Source organism: Cyprinus carpio, chromosome A20 (genome assembly GCF_018340385.1).
Source record: "Cyprinus carpio isolate SPL01 chromosome A20, ASM1834038v1, whole genome shotgun sequence".
NCBI classification, from domain to species: Eukaryota; Metazoa; Chordata; class Actinopteri; order Cypriniformes; family Cyprinidae; genus Cyprinus; species Cyprinus carpio.
Genome location: NC_056591.1, coordinates 6,135,022 through 6,154,733, shown reverse-complemented (window position 1 = coordinate 6,154,733; position 19,712 = coordinate 6,135,022). Strand labels below are relative to the sequence as shown.

The 19,712-nt window shown below is 35.3% G+C and overlaps 1 protein-coding gene across 1 annotated transcript; it reads right to left on the bottom strand.

The window, feature by feature from the left end:
* Positions 1-1,372: 1,372 nt before the first annotated feature.
* LOC109076143 (serine/threonine-protein phosphatase 2A 56 kDa regulatory subunit alpha isoform-like) lies at positions 1,373-19,704 on the bottom strand. Its single transcript, XM_019091941.2, has 13 exons — positions 18,406-19,704; positions 13,448-13,644; positions 13,233-13,334; positions 12,858-12,950; positions 10,438-10,568; positions 9,631-9,690; positions 9,325-9,433; positions 8,054-8,107; positions 6,597-6,647; positions 6,321-6,440; positions 5,273-5,400; positions 3,173-3,274; positions 1,373-3,104 (listed from the first exon to the last, which is right to left on the bottom strand). The coding sequence occupies exons 1-13, from the start codon at positions 18,560-18,562 to the stop codon at positions 2,903-2,905; spliced, it is 1,506 nt and encodes a 501-aa protein (XP_018947486.1). The 5' UTR covers positions 18,563-19,704; the 3' UTR covers positions 1,373-2,902.
* Positions 19,705-19,712: the final 8 nt, after the last annotated feature.

Here is a 19,712-nt window from a genome sequence, read left to right as displayed (position 1 = left end):
TGCGACGCCACCTTCTGGACAAGATACATAACATAAATGTGGAGAAACTGTGTGATTTAGAGACTACACTGGGCAAGACATGGAGGATTGAGGAATACCACAAACCACAGATCAGATAAACCTTTCACCAATCAACTCAGAAACTATTTAGTTACTCCTAAAGGGTGCATAATAGTGCCTTAAAGGTACAATCTAGTACTTTTTAAAAGGATGCCGCTACAGGAACAGCTGTTGTACCTTTTGTAAAAGATGGCTCTTAACAACATATAGCCATTGTTGGGAAGACCTCTAATGTGCAGAACAGAGGTTCCCAATCCTGGTCCTGCACGCTTTTGGTGTCTCTTTTATCTGACGCACACATTTGAGGTCTTTAGAGTCTTCACTAATGAGTTGAATCAGGTGTGTTTGAATAGGGAGACATCTAAAATGTGCAGTGCTGGGGGTTCTCCAGGACCAGGACTGTGAACCACTGGTGTAGAAGATACAGGTCATCAAACTCAGTCCTGGAGGGCCAGTGTCCTGCAGAGTTTAGCTCCAACCCCAATCAAACACACCTGGACCAGCTAATCGAGTTAGCTGTACAGAATGGTTGGCAGCCATATTAACACTGCAATTAACTATTAAAAACAAATGAACAGCTCATCATCAGAGGATGACATTTAGCATGTTACATTTGTAATGAATTAATCTCTCGCTGGAAACTGACCTTTATTTCAAAGTCTCCATGATTAAAGCAGCTCACTGCTTCCATCATGCCTCATGACAGTAATTTACCTGATAATTAAAAGAGCCAGTCGCTTACTTCCAGTCCAAGCCTAAACACCTTACAGGCCTTATTACACTTCTGCATGTGGAGCACTGAACAAAACAGAGCATCTTTAACAAGTCATTGGCAGCAGGACAACAAATGTAAATTCTGTCTATCTATCTATTGGTAACACTGAATCAGAAATAAGTTTTAATAAATGAAACCTAAAAGATTTTATCTGATAAGAACACTGCAAAAAACACTGCATTTTCAACATTAGTCTTGTAGAAATCAGTTCTCTCTTAGTTTACAAAGAGCATTGTAGAAACCCTTTTCCTGTTTTAATATCATGAATTTAATTCATATTTATTAAATCTGAAAATAATAAAAATTGCATGTGCAGTGGATTTCATTTGCATCTTAATCATCCATGTGACCCATCAGTTTACTTATTTAAACAGATTCAAACTTTACACCATGTAACTTTTTTTAATCATACAACATACAACGTATATTAATCACCTGCTGGTTCACTCAGATAACTGCTTTTATATTTGGTGACTGCATTCTGTAACGACTATATGGCAAAAGTAAAGGAACTAATATGACATGAAAAAAAAAAAATTAAACATCAGCCTGGCATTTTAATGCAGGATAGCACATTACAACAAGGTTATTTTACACATTCTCACAGAAAAAAAAAAAAAAAACCTGAGAACCTAACATAACATAGCAATGAGACCATTTTGGTTGAAGCATAACAATAGAATGTTGAATGGAATGTCAGTGAGTCTAATTTATAATATCTATTGCTTCTTTAAACATAATTTTTCTGTTTTTGAGAAAATAAACAACCTAAAAAAAATAAAAATAAAAACTTTGTCAACATTATATTATATGTGGGGAGTGTTAGTTAGTTATTCCTGAGTTAAATTACGTCTATAAGAATTATCTGTTTGTTTTAATCCCAACCTGTGAAATGCATAGTCAGCGGACCTGAATGATACAGAAAGCAATGAGTTTTTAATAAAATATAGTATTTAAAGATGTTGCATTTATAATGCAAGGCTGGTATTATGAGTAAAACATATATAAAAACCTGTTGCAAAAATGTCAGATTCTGTTCTGATGTTCTCACACTTGGACAGGGCTTTCTGACCAGGTTCACTACATTTGTGCTTCACTTTTTGAATTTCTAAGGCTAATTTTTGACACTTCCATGGAGTATATCTTTATGTATCATGTGAACTAAAACTTAATATTCAGCTCAGGTCACATTTATGGTAAAATATATTTCAAACTCAAGATTCATGGTAGTGTTTCCTTTTTTTAAGCAGACATTTAATTGTCAAAGCTTGCTCATATGTCTCTAAATATAGCCTTCAGAGCCAAAAATCTTTCTTTTGTCAGTATTTTTGTCTTATTTTCCAGTAAAAACTTCAGAAGCCAAATTGTAAAAGAATAGTTCTTAGAGAATATATCTTAAGAAAAATAAATTAATTCCCATATAACAAGATGTATCATCTTAAACTATCATTATTATTTGTCATTCTATTGTACATGTATGTGTTTACGTATTTCAATATTTTAAACAATTTCAGGTGAAAAAAAAAAGGCAGAAGTACTGATTAAAACTGCAGTCACATTAGTGAACTCTCACACATCAGACATTTTCAAAACAAGCAGCTTTCTATTGGTCAGCATGGAGAATCCACATGACCAACTTGAACCCACTGCGAAATCTGCTAGCCTATCAAATCTTTCATCCTAATACAAAATTCTTAAACGCTTGGGTTTCTATTGAAATTTCAGAATTTCACTTGTGAAAACCTGCTGAACGGCGGTAAACATGAACGCACTTTCAGAAAATTATTTCTTGCAATGCAGGTGAAAATCTTACATCTCTGATTAGACAAAAATGTATAATTTACTATAACCACACTTTACATCCAAAATAGACTTACATACAGAAAATATATTATCCTTTAGCAGGAGAAAATAGCATTTTGATTTTGTTTTACATAGGCTTTTGGAAAAGAAAAAAAAAAATGATTTAAAATGATTATTGCTGAAGGTCCATATCCTTACTGCTCTCTTCATTGGTTTACATCTGTAAACCAGCAACATACAGAGTAAAGAAAAAAGAGGACAGAGTCATTTGGCCCAGGAGTCACTCTCAATTCTGTCTGTGACGGCTGCTGCTGTGTTCTCATTCTTATCCTGAAGGTTGTTGTTGTTATTGTTGAAAGTGAACTGGATGTCATGCCTGTTATTCTGGATGGCTATTCTCTCCTGAAGTCTGAGTTCATCCAGCTTCCTCCACAGTTCCTCCCGTTCCTGCTCTTTCTTCTTCTCTCTGAGGGCAGAAGTGATGGTAATCATGAGCACTGTCATTTCAAACTAAATGCAAAGGTGTGATCTTACCGTTGTCTGTCAGCTTTGTATGAGGCCGTCAGTTCATCGAACAGTGTGCCATTCATCTCCATCAGTGTTTTTAATACATTGTACACCAGGGCCACGATCGTCCTGACACAATTAAAAGATAAGACTTACTAACACTCCTGCATGGAATGCATTTCATTTCTTTAAAGTGCCCCTATTATGGGTAATGAAAGTTCATATTTTTGTTTTGGGAGTCCCCAACAACAGGTTGACATGCATGCGAGGTCAAAAAACACTTTCACTGTCTTATAATATGCCTTACGATGCCCGTAAGGTGACATGGTCGGTTCACTTAGTTTTGTCATGGCCACAAGATATTAATTTGTGGGAACGTCATATTAATGACGATATATTAACCTCTTATTAATGACGAGATATGTCGAGGCCACGAGATGCTATGTTGAGGGAACGACATTTTTTTTCTTGTGGCCACGAGTTTAATGCGTAAACAAACCTGCGTGACCATAGCGACCCAGGACTATCAGAGATGGATGCATTAAAGGGATACTCCATTGCAAAATGAAAGCGACGTTATGAAGCTAAAAGAATACTTTTTGTACACGAAGAAAACAAAAATAACGAATAAAGTCGTTATTTTTATTTTCTTTGTGTACAAAAAGTATTCTTGTCGCTTCATAACGTTACGGTTGAATCACTGATGGCAGCTGGAGTATTCTGACGATGCTTTTCATATTTTTCTGGACCTTGACACTGTTATTTATTTGGCAGTCTATGGGACAGTCACAGGCCTCCAGGTTTTCATCCAAAATATCTTAAATTGTGTTCTGAAGACGAACGAAGCTTTTACAGGTTTGGAACGACATGGGGGTAAGTGAATAATGACAAAATTTTCATTTTGCGGTGGAGTAACCCTTTAATATTTTATTTTGAATTAAGAAATTATTATATTATTAATTCTAGAAATTATTACATTATTAAATTAACCATAGGCCTAGGCTACCGGGCTGTATTACATGGGATCGTCAGCATTCAAATGAAGTTTATCATAAATAAATGTTACATAAAGTACATAATATAAAATATAAAAACATTTTTATCCATCCTACAGTCTTGTAAGTCCATCAACTGATCGTCTTTAACCCATAATATTTGTATATTATTATATAGACATAAGGATGTCCCTACCTCGACAAAATGATCTCGTGGCCATGACGTAATATCACATTCCCACAAGTTAATATGACGTTCCCACAAATTAATATCTTGTGGCCTCGACATATTATCATGTTCCCACAAGTTATTATGTCGTGGCCATGACCTCCCGGGCACCATAAAGGATAAAACCTTACGGCCACCGTAATGCCTTTATTTTTACCTTACTTTCTCAACAACTCCCAAACGATTCGCTCAACGATTCATTTTTCCAAACCCCTTTTTTTGCGTGATGCTAATCTGCAGTGATTGGTCTGATTAGTCTCATTTTCATTTCATCACGCCTGATAAAGCAGCGTTTGTGAGCTTGTGTATAGCATTACCGTGGAAACCGCTATTTTAACCGCTCCAAAAGCGCCATCTAGTGGCAAAAAATAAATTTCCATTTTCATTCAGACCAACACGAAAAAGACCCACAAGTGGGCGGGCAATACGCTAATGTTTCAATGTTGACGTCATGTCAAACGGCTTGCGATTCATTTTAAAAACGACTCGTTTCAATGATTCAGAGTCAACCCTTTCTTTTGAGAGATAATAACTTTATACACGGTGCACTTTCAGATTTAAAACTTTGCAGGATGTTTTCATTCACTTAGTTAGGGTTAGACACTGTGTTACACACTGCATGAAAGGTCATTTTCAAAAATACATTATAGGGGCACTTTAATATTTACCGGAAACAAAACTGTGATGAAATGGTAATTTTTAAATTCATGTGCATTTAAAAGAGCAACTGGTACATTTTGTCAAAATATCTGCTTTTGTGTTTGACAGAAAAAAGTCTGTCAGTTTGTGTTTGGAATCACATGAAGGTAATTAAATAAGGATTCCTTTAATAAATCATACATTGGTTTCCAATGCCATTTGTGGCAATGTTCTAATGTCTACAGAATAAAAATGAATACATACGGGTTCCAGTGTTCTTTGGAGATCCGGTACAAATTTCCAAACATGATGGGAAGGATTTTGGCATTATTCTCCTCAATTAGACTCAGAATGTATTCATTGTTCCAGAAGTACAGTGCTCTTTCTGCTACCTGCAAATATCAGAGAGATAGTTTAATATAAATCGCCAAAGGAAACGTCAGAAAACAAGACAGCCAATAATTTGTTCAACTGAAATAAGCGCTATCATTCAAAAGTTTGACAACTTAAGAAATAATGACTTTTATTCAGCAAGGACACATTAAATTGATCAAAAGTGACAATAAGGACATGTATAATGTTACAAAAGATTTGTTTCAAATAAATGCTGTTCTTTTGAACTTTATATTGATCAAAGAATCCTAAAAAAATTATCACCATTGAGCAGCACAACCATTTCAATATTTATAATAATAATAATAATTAATGTTTCTTGATTATTGAATCACATATTAGAATGATTTCTGAAGGATCATGTGACACTGAAGACTGGATTAATGATGTTAAAAATTCAGCTTTGCATTAAAAAATTAAATGACATCTCAAAACATATAAAAACCTAAAACAATATAATGTTTATTTTTAAATGTCACAACTTGGTGAACATAATAGATTCCTTTCAAACACATTTTGGGTAAAAAAAACAAACAAACAAAAAAAAAAAACACACGTAATCAAATCCTTGGCAAAAAAAATAAGTATTGCAAAAGAAAATGAATGTTTTGTAAAATAAAGAATCACAAAATAAATAAATAGAATGCTGTAATTAATTATATTATAGTAGTCATTGGCTTTTGCAATTAATTATATCTTTATTTTTCGTATTATTTAGTCTATATTATCCAATTATTTATTTTCAGAAAAAAAAAAAAATCTCAGTGCTTCCTTTCTTTATTCATTCATTCATTTATTGCAAATGGAATTGATTCCATAGCAATGTAATTGCAAACCACATTTGTAATCAGATGTTGTTTCCCTACATGCTGTGATGAAATTGGACCGACTCTGATCACATACTAACACTACACTGTACCTGAAAATGAGGGCTGGCTACACATTTAGAGATTTGCTTAAATAAAGGCTCCTGAATCTTCTTGAACTGCGTGGGTTCAATAACGTCCAGGATCTCTTCAATTTCCCCTAGAAACATGACCTAACAGAGCAGAGACAGAGAACACAGGAACTCATCAGACTTCGGTCTGCTAATATATACTGAGAAAGTGAAAAAGAGAAAAGCCATTCTACTGCCACTCGTAATGCATTGATTAGTTTTTGTAATAACTGGACCATAAGTTATCAGACAGTTTACCTCTTTCTGACTGCACGTCTTGGGCCAAAATTTAAGAAGACCACGAACCACCTAAGAGGAAACAGAAAAGATCTGATAAATGTCACAATTCTAATGAACTTGAGCTAGAAAATATGTATCATATACATCATAAAATACAGGAAAAGGTATTTTTTGTTGCTTGTTTATAATTTAGCACAAAGCCACCATGGCTATATTCATGATGAGAAACAAGCGAAGAATAGAAGGAAAGAAGGAAATAAATGAACATGAACAAAAATATAAAAATAAATATATAAACAAATAAAATATTATCTTTGATAAAATAAAAATCTGACCTTACTTCATTAAAAAACCTCAATTAAGAATCAACAGAAAAGTTGATGATGATAATAATAATACAAATACAAAAAGTTAAAGGGGGAAATTTTATAATAATAATAATTATTATTATAAAGAATTTCTATTTTATATAATTTCTCATTCCTCTTCTTTTTTAAATTCATGCAAACTTGGGATGAACATTTTGGCCATTTCGTCTGCTTTGAGTACTTGACAGATAAATCATGTCGGAGTGTGTGCTGTGCTATTTTTATTGGGTCAGATGGACGTCTCCTGTGCCATTTCCTCTGCTGTTTACTTACACTCTCCAAACCTAGAAATATGACGCATCTTTCATTGTACCCTATCATTTATAGCTCTGCCTTCAACACCATCACCCTCTAACTTGGAGATACATGCTTGTGTGAAGCCATGAGCTCATTCCTGCTTGCAGGAGAACAGCAGTGGTAATGAGCTCATGATGAGCTCTGGGCTTCCCTGCGGTTGGCGGCACGTCCTCAGAATGAAGTCACATGACTGTGCAACCAAACCCAGCAGCAGCCGTATTATCACACTGGCTGAAAAATACACAGATGGCCAGCGACAGCGGCTTGAAAACCCAACACTAAGCCAAACCTCCAGAAGCCCCTCAGCATCTTCACACTCTGATGTCTGAGGAAGTGTGGCATGAGCACCTGCTCCTTCTGCTTTCATATTTGGTATAGTTTATAAGCTCATGAACTGCTGCTTGAGGGGTTTTTAAACATTCTCCATTGTGGCCTCAATCAAGGCACTTATGGGTTTTGTCTCTGTAATAAGTGCACTGGAAGTCATATTAGTAGCACACGTCATATGCATTATACTATCATAAACAAAACATTGACTATAGTATAATAAAATATTTGCCATTTTGTGCAAAAAACAGAAACAATAATTAATATACAGCTATGGAAAATAAAATAAAAATAAGAACACTTGAACATTTATCTGGATTCACGATTCACAGTTATGTGTTTTTGGTTTATTCTATAACTACTGATGACATTTCTTCCAAATTTTTAATAAAAATCTTGTCTTTTTTTTTTTGCATAAAATGACAACTGAATTCAGATGGGAGGACTGTGTGGAGTTAGGTGTGAGGCTGAGGTGAGCAGTACCACTTCAGTGAGGGTCGGGTCCTTTTCTATGAACTGAACCACACAGTAGGCCAGCTGAAACACAACAAGGAGAAGAGTCAATGTGAACAGTAGATACTAAAGAAGAGACGGTTTGTGCAAACAATCAGCCTGACAAATATTTTCATATCAGCATGCTTATGAATAGGAAATAAAGTTGGATGAATTTTAAATAGCTACTAACTGATAAATAGCTGAAACTGTAAGAAGTGCACAAAAATAAATAGTCGCAGAGAGATAGAGAAAAAAAAACACTTTGTAAACAGGAGTGTGCTATTTCTCCTGACCATTGCACAGATCTGATCCTCGATTAAATTAAACATTTAGTAGGTTATAGCTGCCAAAGGAGCAAAGGAGGGTCAATGCAAGGATTCACAAACTAACCTAGTGTCACTAGACAAAATATTTACTTGAAGTTCCCAGCTGAGATTATGAATTATCCCAACAATGTAAAACAACTCTATTAACTGTAAGGGGCTCCACAATTGCAAAAGTACACAAAACTACATACAGTACACAATTTAACAACACACTGGCATGTTCAAAGATCTCTGATATTAGTTATTGGTCACATGATATGCAGGTAAACAAATAGAATTGCAGCTTTTTTTAGTGTTTTAATTAATTCTGGGCAGGCAGAGAATTGTGATGGATGTGCTCTGAATATTTAACTTCAGGTTATGATTCTACTGAGGCTATGACATGTTTGATATTTTGAGCTGATTTTAGAACACATATTGTGTGAGTGTGTTGTGTTCAGTGCGTGATGTTTAAAAGCTGTTCAGATCAGATCAGAACAGATCAAATTTTCTGACCAATTTATGCAGAAATTCAGCTAAATCCAAAGGGTTCTTTTTTCTGCAACTGTATCAGAAATAATATATATTATAAATGGCAAGTTTACATATGTGTTTTTGTTAAATATCATTTTTGACACATCATGCATTTATAAGAGAATATGGAGCTCATACTTTGATGAAAAAAAGACGCCTCATTTTTAATTAGATGCACAAAATTAGCAAAAATGTTAAATTTGGTGCAGTTGCTGATATTTATATGGCCAAACAGAAGATGAAAGTTTGATAGCTTCTAATATAAATCATGAGCTGTTTAATAACAGCATGGCAGACTAACATAAAATGCATATAAATGTCTATATCTTCCAATAATATGTGACCCTGGACCACAAAACCAATCAATGTTTTGAAATTGAGGATAGGACAATATTTGAAGGATATTAACAGATATGTTACCTGTGCGTGGAACAGCGCGAGTCCTTTGGCAGTGTGCAGGGGAATGAGGATCTTCATGAGGAACTGCTTGTGTTCAGCCTTCAGCGGCAGAGCAAAGCCATTGATGATACTGCGATTATAAAGACAGAGACACAACCGATGGCATGAAGTATGAAAGGTTTGACATTAGATGACTGCAGCCAGCCGACACCAACACACAACCTTTTACCCAGCATGCATTCTGACACTACGCTATCTTCAAATGCACTAACTCCTTTAAATGATCTCTGTGAACAGAACCTGAAAGAAAATAAAACCAAGACTCACCTGCCCAGAATCTCAAGGAGTTCAGCAACTCCATTAAAGTGTTCAGTTTCATAGATGTATCTGGGAAAATTATGATATGAATGATTTAAATTTCAAATAAAATACAATGATAAATAAATGATGTAATATAAACATAATAAAATCATATAATTACAATTTATAAAAAAAATTGTGTTTGTTTTTAACTAAATGCACAATCTAAAATCCAAATACTATGTTATTAAAAATTCATAAACCAGTCAGAAATTGTTTAATATTTATTTAATATATAATTAAATATTTTTCCATATTCTGTCATTTTTTTCCTGGATTTGGAAAGCTTACTGTTAGTCGAGTAATTGACACTGTTTACCCTGAAGCAACATTTTACACAGCTAGCATTATTGGAAATCTTATTTCATAATGCACAAACAATATTTATCCAAATTATTTGCATGGTTTAGCTGTTTACTAACTCATTTGCATTACTTTGACATGCAAAAAGCATTTTTTACATAAAGATTACAAAGTCACGTAAAAATTACAAAAAATACAAACGCATGATCGCTCAAAAAAACCTTCTAATATGCTGAAACATTTCTTTTTATTATCAATGTTGAAAGCAGTTGCTTAACATTTTTTGTGGAATAGAAAGTTGAAATGACAGCATTTATGTGAAATAGAATTTTTTTCTAACATTATAAATGTTGTTACTGTCACTTTTGAGAAATTTGTTTATTAATTTTGTGCATCCTTGCTGAATCAAAGTATGAATTTCTTTCAAAGAATCGCAGTATATATGTACAAGTGTAAAAAGTGTTTTCGTACCTCAGAAAAATGTTGTTGATCTGTTTCCGAACACAGGCACGCAAACCCAGAAACTTCCCGTAGATGCGGTGCAGAACCGTTTTTAAAAACTCTCTCTCACGAGGATCTTCACTGTCAAACAGTTGTAAGAGCTGAAAAAAAAAGCAAGGAGTTCATTTTCTCACACGATCATTTCTCTCATCTTGCTTGAAGATGCCAGTTCTCTGCAGTTTCTCTGTTCTAATATCTTTGAAAAATCGTTACACCTGAAACTTCTCTGAATAGTGTGACATTTTATTTGTAGTCAAGATGCTTGGGTTATCTGGGTTTTTAAACAAGCGACAACATGATGAAAGCCTTATTCACATCTCTTATTATAGTATGAGGTTGCAATTCCGCAATGATGTAATCATTATCTTAGTTTTGTCAGTTTCAAAACATGAAAAAGATTCAATTTAAAATAAATGACAGCAGTCTTTAATGCCATGCAATATACAATTTGTACCCAGCTGAAACTCCTAATGGAAGGTTTGATCTGGCAGTCTGCACAGGACTGTGTTATGTAACGCCACCTTTAGCCTCCAGACAATGAATCCCTGCCATGGGTGATGTATTTGACAACAGCCTTTATGCAACATGACATTATTAGTAAATGAGTCCAACCTCAATCACATTAATGACACCGTTAATGATGTCTAAAACATTAGTAACTCTAAATCAGAATTCAAACAGGATTATAAATGCTCATCCTCCACATGCAGGGCTCGTTTAAATAGATCACTATGAATAAGCTGGAAAGAAAGACCAGCTGACCATAGCTTTATCACCCTAAAATAAAGCACTTTCAAATGGGAATTTAATTCATTCAAGCAGTTAAGTGGTCATCTATCATTAGGACCCAGTACATAGTAAGTATATGAAAAAAAAATTATATATATATATATATATATATATATATATATATATATATATATATATATATATATATATATATATATATATATATATATATATATATATATATATATAAAAATGTAAAAATGAAAAATTTTCATAATACATTTTATATACACTTACATCCAAATATGTAGGATGAGTATTTTTTTTATAAAAAACTTTTATTAAACTCTTTTAAACTTTTAAGCAAGAATGCATTATATTGATCAAAATAGACTCTTACATTGTTAAAAAAAGTACTGTTCTTTTGAACTTTCAATTCACTGTTTCAGAGTTTCCACAAAAATATTAAGCATCATCTGTCTTCAACTTTAATAATGATACGAACGGTTTCTTGAGCAGCAAATCAGTATATTAGAATGATTTCTGAAGGATCATGTGACACTGAAGACTGGAGTAAAGATGTTGAAAATTCAGCATCGTCATCAAAGGACTAAATTGCATTTTAAAATATATTAAACAAGAAAACAATTATTTTAAATTGTAATATTTCATAATATTTTAGTGCACTTATAATTAAATAATTGCAGCATTGTTGCGCATAATAGACAGAGTCTGTCTCTCTCTCTCTCTCTCATATATATATATATATATATATATATATATATATATATAATATATTATAAAACTAAAAAATAAAATCAAGCACCATTAAATATCCTGTTTTGTTCAAAAATACACCAAAATGGGTAGTAAATGCAGTTGCATAATTTCTGTACAACAGCATCTACAAATGGAACAATTTGGAGAAAAAAACAACAACAGGCATCCAGTAACATTATCTACCACATCTCTACTAGTTCAACTCTTTTTGTGTTGTGTCTGCTGTCTGTCATTATGTTCTCCATCCCAGCCTGCACTACAGTGCTGCCTCTTTCCTTCCTGTGGCGTAAACAACAGGCCGCTATTTAAAGCAGCCCAGGAAACGCTCACATCATGGAAACTCGTCTTTACCAGCTTCCACACTGACTCTACATTCCAGAGCATTCAGTGCTCTCAGGGGGAACGACCGGGTCGATAGGGACAGCTGATGACCCACTGCTTTACGCAGGAACACACACTGACCGAGGCAGATCCAAAAGAGGAAAAGACCAGGTCTGCCAAGCGTGCAATTTCATATTTCTAAATATTTACCACTTCAGCTGTAAAATCAGAGAAGGGATATTAAATATATTTGCTATTATGTAGTCTCCTACAAAACTGCATTTTCTTAATCTGTATTTTGTTTTACCGTTTCTAAAAATCCTCATAATGAGTTAAATTTACTTCAGGAACAAAAAACAGTTTAAGATACGACTTGTTTTAAGAGAATACATCTTCAATCATGATTCTTTTTTTTCTCTTTATTCCCAATTTAATACAGAGGATATCAAATTGGTGTGTTTTAGGGATAAATCTCACAAAACAGTTAAAATGTTTGCTTAATACAACATATATTAAATTCATATAACTGCAACTGATTCATTAATACAAAGTTCATATACCTGTAGCACAAACTTCTGGTCAATGTAGCGTTTGGCAGTATTTGGCTGGAAGTCGGGATTTTCTAGGAATCGAAGGAAAAACTCATACACCAACTGAAAAAATAAAAATAAAATAAAAAAATAAGACAAAAGACAATATTTATTATTTCTCTAATGCTTCAAGCACGTAGAAACAGATATTACATATAGCTTATATGAACAAACAAACAATAAATTATACTCACTTTAACCTTAACAAAATGTCATTTTTATAAGTTTAAATAATTCACAAAATATGCTGTGCATGAAGTTAACTAAATATAATAATACACTTAAAAAATTGTAAATACGCAAACAATGAGCCATAAAATGTGAGAGCAGCAGGCTACATCTGACCTGCATGTGTGGCCAGGAGGCTTCTAGAGTGGGTTCATCTTCCTCTGGGTCAAAGTCAGGGTTTTCACTGGGTGGAAGCGTTCTGAAAATGTTTGTGCTAACCTGTAAACAGCAATGATTGGGAGTTTACTTTGACAATAAAGAAGACATTTTTATTTTTGCTAAAAACAAATAAATGAATTTTAAAGGCCGGTGGACATCACATGAATGCTGACCATTGTGGTGATCTCAGGGTAGACAGGCTCCACCAGAACACCTCTGTTAGTGGACACATAATCCACCAGTTCACTGAGAGTGGCCCGTTTGGTCTCTTTGCTCTTCAGGTCAGTCACTGTGTCATAGAAGTCGAACATTACACAGCACTGGTGTAGTTTCTGCATGAACAGCTCATGCTGCTCTGTGGAAGATGCATCTGAAACAATGAAAAAGAAAGCATTTATTTATTCTCCTGTAGTGTCAATTCACTAAACTTTTCTATAAACAAATAATGAGACATTTAGACTTGACAGTTTAACTCAAACAAAACATGACAGAACAGAAAAAAAACAGAACAAAACAAAGCAAAAAAGCAAAACAAAAAGAAAAACAAAAAATAAAACAAAACAATGCAAGCTAAAGCACAACAAACAACATGACAGAACAGAACAAAGACAAACAATGCAAAGCAATGAAAAAAGCAAAACAAAACAACAAAAACATCAAATAGATATGCATTTACACAATAGGCTACTACATAATAAAATGTAGACACTTCCTTCTAATTAACATTTCGCCTTTAACTTCAGTAAAGACTGATGTTATTACTGGAACATGATAACATAACATTTAAATATTTAGATTTTCTTTTCCCAACTGCACCACATATAGCCGATTTAATTACAATTAAAAGGATACCGGATAGTGTTGCTATAGACCAATCACATGCATGCAATAGGAGGGTCAACGGCATCTGCATCTTATTTCACCGAAACTAATATCTTTGACACCTTGTCTAGTCCAATTATGCTTAAAGTGGGGGTACAATGCTGTTGTTTACACTGTTAAAGAGTTGGATTCTCATGCTTAGCATGGACAAAGTTTCAAAAAACAATTTGGGCATATGACGGAGTATTTCTGTGCCAAAAATCTTACTTCTGAGTTCATAGAAGTTTCAGAGAGGTTTTTTTTTCGATCGTGGCTCTTCATGACGTAGACAAGGGTGGAACTCCTTATATGGGCATTTCTCCCGGAAAAACGCACCCATGCACACATCGACCAGAGCGAGAGCGCAGTGCTGCACGGGACTTGCTCGGGAAGAATGTCTCCAAAGAAGTGTGTTTTTGGTTGTAAGGGAAAGATAACTTTGTTCAGCTTCCTTCAGAACTCAGCGTTATGTAAACAGTGGATACAGTTTGTTTTCGAACGTTTTATAAACAAAGCCCAGTTCGACGCTGGATTTGCACATCGTTTGATACTAAAAGATGGAGCGGTCCCAGCTATAAATTATCCCGGTCATGATTCAGAACTGCAGACAGTAAGTAAAACGGCATCAGATGTCTATTTTGTTTGCATTCGGCGCTCAAGTGCTCGTCACTCTTTAGCTCCACCCACGGCACGCCTCCAGGAGCTCTGGAGAGAATCGTGAAGCTGTATCTTTCTTTTATAAATAAGATAAAACTAAAGACTTTTTGGAGATATGAAGGATGCAATACTACTCTATAGGTACTCAAGATTAACATGAGATTGTGTTATGCCCCCTTTAAGTGTATATGCATGCACTGAGCTAGCCATATGCTTAAGTGGACAGGAATGTTGTAATATACACTTGGGAGTGTGTCTAATTCCAGTAATCGGGATGAACTCCTCTGGAGTAAGAAGGGAGGCCATTTCACAGCTCAGAAGCAAAATGCTCTTCCACCAGCAGACGTTTTCGCATCATTTTTTTCTTTTATAAAAAATGCACCAACTTTTTAACGTTTAATCAAAATTTTATTCATTCTTTCTCTAAAGCAACTTTCTCTTCTGCTGATATCAGTCTGATGGCATGAGCAGTAACTTTTCACATTGTTCATTGTACTTTGTCTGGTCTGATCACACAGAAGAGCTACTGTACTGCAAAACTGCTGAAGAACTTAATGCTGGCCATGATAGGAAGGTGTCAGAACACACATATGCTATATGTTACAAACTCAATTCTAACAGAATTGACACTGGCTATGGAATCTTGACAGGCCGTACACTTTACTGTAAAATAGACGGTAATATAATAAACACAGGGAAGTATCTCCACTCACTTACCCTTATCATTACAGACCATAATAATAAATCAACAGCACTCTACAAATTCCAGAAGGATCGTAACTGACATTTAGTTAACCTGAACTTTGGCCATTAACGGCATAAATAATCTGTAAGCCATGACATTTTGGGACTTTGATCAGAATATCAGCCTCAAAATGATTTCCCGAAGAATTATTTCACATTGTAAAAAAATTCAGAACATCAGTAAAAGATGCATTGAATTAACCAAAAGTGACAGTAAAGATTTTGACATTGTTACAAAAAATTAAAATAATTACCATTTCAAATAAATGCTTTTTGTTTGAATTTTGATCAAAGAATCCTGAAAACAATAACAACAACAACAACAACAAACTTATCACTGTTTCCATAAAAATCTTAAGCAGCACAAATGTTTTCAACAAACACTGATGATAATAAGAAATGTTAGAATGATTTTGAACATCTGACTCTGAAGAATGATGTGAAGGCTGCTGAAATTCAGCTTTGCATGACTGGACTAAATTGTATTTTAAAATATATTAAAATAGAAATCATTTATTTTAAGCTGTTTTAATACAATATTACTGTTTTTAATGTATTTTTGATTTAATAAATAATGCCTTGGTGAGCATAAGAGACTTTTTTCAACTAAAATTTAACTTTCAACATATAAAAAATCTTATCGACCCCAAACTTCTGAATGGAAGTGCACCGCAGTAATATAATGGTATTCTTGAAAGTACAATTTAAATTAATTTCTGTTAAATATCAAATATTGAGCCATGGTACTGATACAGTATTTTTTGTAAGTTAATCCAATGGAGATAAAAATTCAGTGCACTCCTATGTAATACACACTGCACAACACTGTAGTGTCCTTTTCTTAATGTCATCTAAAGGTTTTTTCTTTCAATTATTTGTGGCTCTCTATGTACTCAAGTTCTTACAGCTGCTGTCTATCTGTTCCAGGCTGCTGTAAAGTTGAATTCATGGTGTTTTTTCGACTTGGAGAGGAGTTAACAGCGAGAGAACAGTAGTAAAAGAGCTGGGGGGAGCTAACACAACCCCACTGCTGCTCTATTAATACACCTTATGTAACCCATCTGAATGCCAGGCAACTTCTGCTTAGAGTCACTGCATTCACCACAAAATTGAGCCAAGTGACCGTAAAAAACGAGCGAACATCAGAAACATGTTCATTGATTGCCTCACTTTTATTTGTCCTCATGCACACAAGAGCACCATAGGACGAGTCATTCAATTTGCCGAGGTTCCCATCAACACCCCAGGCGTGTGGTTGCCATGGCTACATGGCCCATCCCTGGAGAGTTATAATGTCAGTATCACACAACTGTAAATGCATTTCCCAGAAAAACAGAACACAACTAACAAAAAGAGGAAGAAAAGGAAAACTTTGATATGGTGAACTATTATTTATATTTTGTGTTTTATTAAAGTCTACACCTACCCCAACCCTAAACCTACTCTTACAGTCATTCAGATGCATTAAATATTGTTGTTCAGCATGAGAAAAAGGACGCAATATTGATGTGCGCATGCGCAGTAAACCCTGGTAGGAAAATCTGATGGGTAGGATAAAATGTCAGGACACCAGCAGCAGGGGTTGCCAGAACTTCACCGTATAAAAATGTGTTAGCAACATTTTAGGTTTTACATACTCAACTTAAAATTCAAAGTGAAGTTTTGAAGTTTTTGCTGAGGTCGCCACTGGCGACTATATACATTTACATGTTATAACTTAAAAATGTGCATGTAATGCCTTTTTTCGTGATTGTTTTGCGATCACATATTTTGTCATGTTCATGTATTAAACTGAGACGACGCGTGTGCATTAAAGTTTTAGTGGAAAAAAGATTTTCAAACAGTCCTCATCTCTGCCGCGCAGCAGCATTGTCACACACCTGCTAAACGCAGCTCAGTTGTGCAGCGAGAGAGAGAGAGAAATGATGGAGAGAGAAGTGAAAGTGCAGAAAAACAGCATCTTATTTCGTGCGCAACTTGAACAAACTACCACAGGTAAAGCCAGTGGGCTGACGATTATAGGGGCCCACATAGTGACGTAGAGATGTGGGGGCGTGTTAGAACAAGCCATTTTAGGGGGGCGTGGTTGACTCTTTTATAAAGAATATCTCTTTGGATTTGAGACTTTAGTCTTTGCAACTTTACAGATCTTCTTTATGCAACAAGCGCTTGTAACACTCCAAAGAGAAAAGAAAAATTTAAATCGCATCATATGACCCCTTTAATTAAAAGAAAGAAATTCAAAAGGGTGAGTGAAGGAAAGAATTGCCATTTTTGGGGGGTGAACTATCTCTTTAAATATACAGTCTTGAACCATTGTCTCCTCGTCAGATTTGTTTTTTCCTTCAAAATTTGTATCATTGTCATTTTTTGGTTCATGACTTATAACACTTTAACTAAGACATTTTTTAAATCCCTATGTGAAAGATACTTCCGGAACCAAGGCCACTGGAAAAGTGACAGATTTACAGAATAGACAACCACGTGACTCCCAAAGACACAAAAAGAGGACAGGAACTTTGGGAAAACACAGGTGGGACCATGAAATAAAGATGCTTCCCTTGATAAAGCTCTGAGACATAATGTTGACACAAGCACACACACAGCACGAGTTCTCCAGCAGACAGTTAAGGCCTGCTGTAAATACTTCACTTGTGGCCCATCAATGATGCAAATATATAACTTCAGCGCACGATTACACTCATATAACAACTGAGGCATCATTTATTAGAGTGCATTTGTTTTATTTATTACTTTATAGCATTGTGGGAACTCAGGCACCCTGGCACCCGCACTGTTGTCTAGGTAGACAGCGCACTAGGATTGAGACGCAGCCCGCGGGGTTATTTCCTGCGCTTTATCCGCTTACCTTTGAGCTGCGGGAGCGCAGAGATCTCCGGAGTCGCAGGCCTGCTGCTGTTCGCCGCGAACTGAGACGAGCTCTGACAAACCCTCTGCCTCACAGCCTTCCTCACAGACTTCCGCGTGAATCCGTCCACTTTCTCGGACGCAGATATCGCCGACATTTCCAAAGCAAAGCAGGTCGAGCCGCGTTTACAGTGACTTGAATGTGCCCTATATTGACTGTGCTGTATATTAAACTCTAAAGACACGCACTGTCAACCCACTCATGAAGTCTGCATGTTCTCCAACAATCCACAGGTATCCTGCGATGACAGTTTGGGGACGAATGTAGTTAACTGTAGGTTTGTATCATGATGAAATGTTCAAACTAGCGCGCCTTATTAAACCTGTTACTCCACGTAACACACTTCAAACTCAGCCGACATACAGCCAAAGCAGCGAGTCACGATTATCCAGTCGCTTGGAACAGGCTCCATGTATTGGCGACGCGAGGAAAGAGTTTAATGTGAATCCGCGCGGGCGCAAAATTCCTCGCATCCGCTGAACTTCATTCAGTCGCTGTTGCGCCTCACTGGGGTCTAAAAATAAAACCCCGTGGTGCTCCTGAGTGACAGAACGTTCAGCCAATGAGCGCTCGCGCAGACAGTAAGCTCCGCCCCTTGACCAATCAGAGTCTTGTTTTAATTGTATTTCGGGAAATATACAAAGCCAGAGGTTCGGTATCCTTGAACTCAAATGAACACAGGCAACAGATGTTCACAAACATAGAACCACTCACATGAATAAATATACAAGACAGCGTCAGTCTGACTTGGGCTGTCATTTAACATATCCTTTCATCACAAACAAAAGCACATGGGTGTGAAATGGCAATTTTCTTTTCTAGGTTAGGTTAACAAACAATTCAAAACACAGAATCGCATATTTTGCTTCAAAAATGGGTTATAGTTAAAACTAAACAACTCAAATCCAAAAGCAAAGTAATTTTAACCAACCACGCTCAACACCTGAGGCAAATAACACAAGCAAGACAAGAACAAGCAGGATCGAAACATGGAAGCTGGAGTGGACTATCAGGTCCAGTTACATTCCAGACAAACCTGCACACTTTTAAGAAATAGCCCATGGCTAAAAAGTGTTTAAATCATTTCGAAACTCACTGCATTATATATATATATATATATTCAATAACTAAAAAGCACTGAGCTAATTGAAAATGGATTTGTTATGTAAAGTGCTGCTTTACAATCAATAAAGAACTCTGAAAATGTGACCTATGTTCATGGCCAGACAAGCTCAGAGGGCATTACA

What these genes read in the sequence shown, in the direction of transcription:
- LOC109076143 (XM_019091941.2), bottom strand. Translation starts at nt 18,562, where the DNA reads ATGTCGGCGATATCTGCGTCCGAGAAAGTGGACGGATTCACGCGGAAG. An exon ending in ATCAACAACATTTTTCTGAG is followed by an intron (nt 9,691 to 10,437) that starts GTACGAAAACAC and finishes TAATTTTCCCAG; the next exon opens with ATACATCTATGAAACTGAAC. An exon ending in AGACGTGCAGTCAGAAAGAG is followed by an intron (nt 6,441 to 6,596) that starts GTAAACTGTCTG and finishes CTGCTCTGTTAG; the next exon opens with GTCATGTTTCTAGGGGAAAT.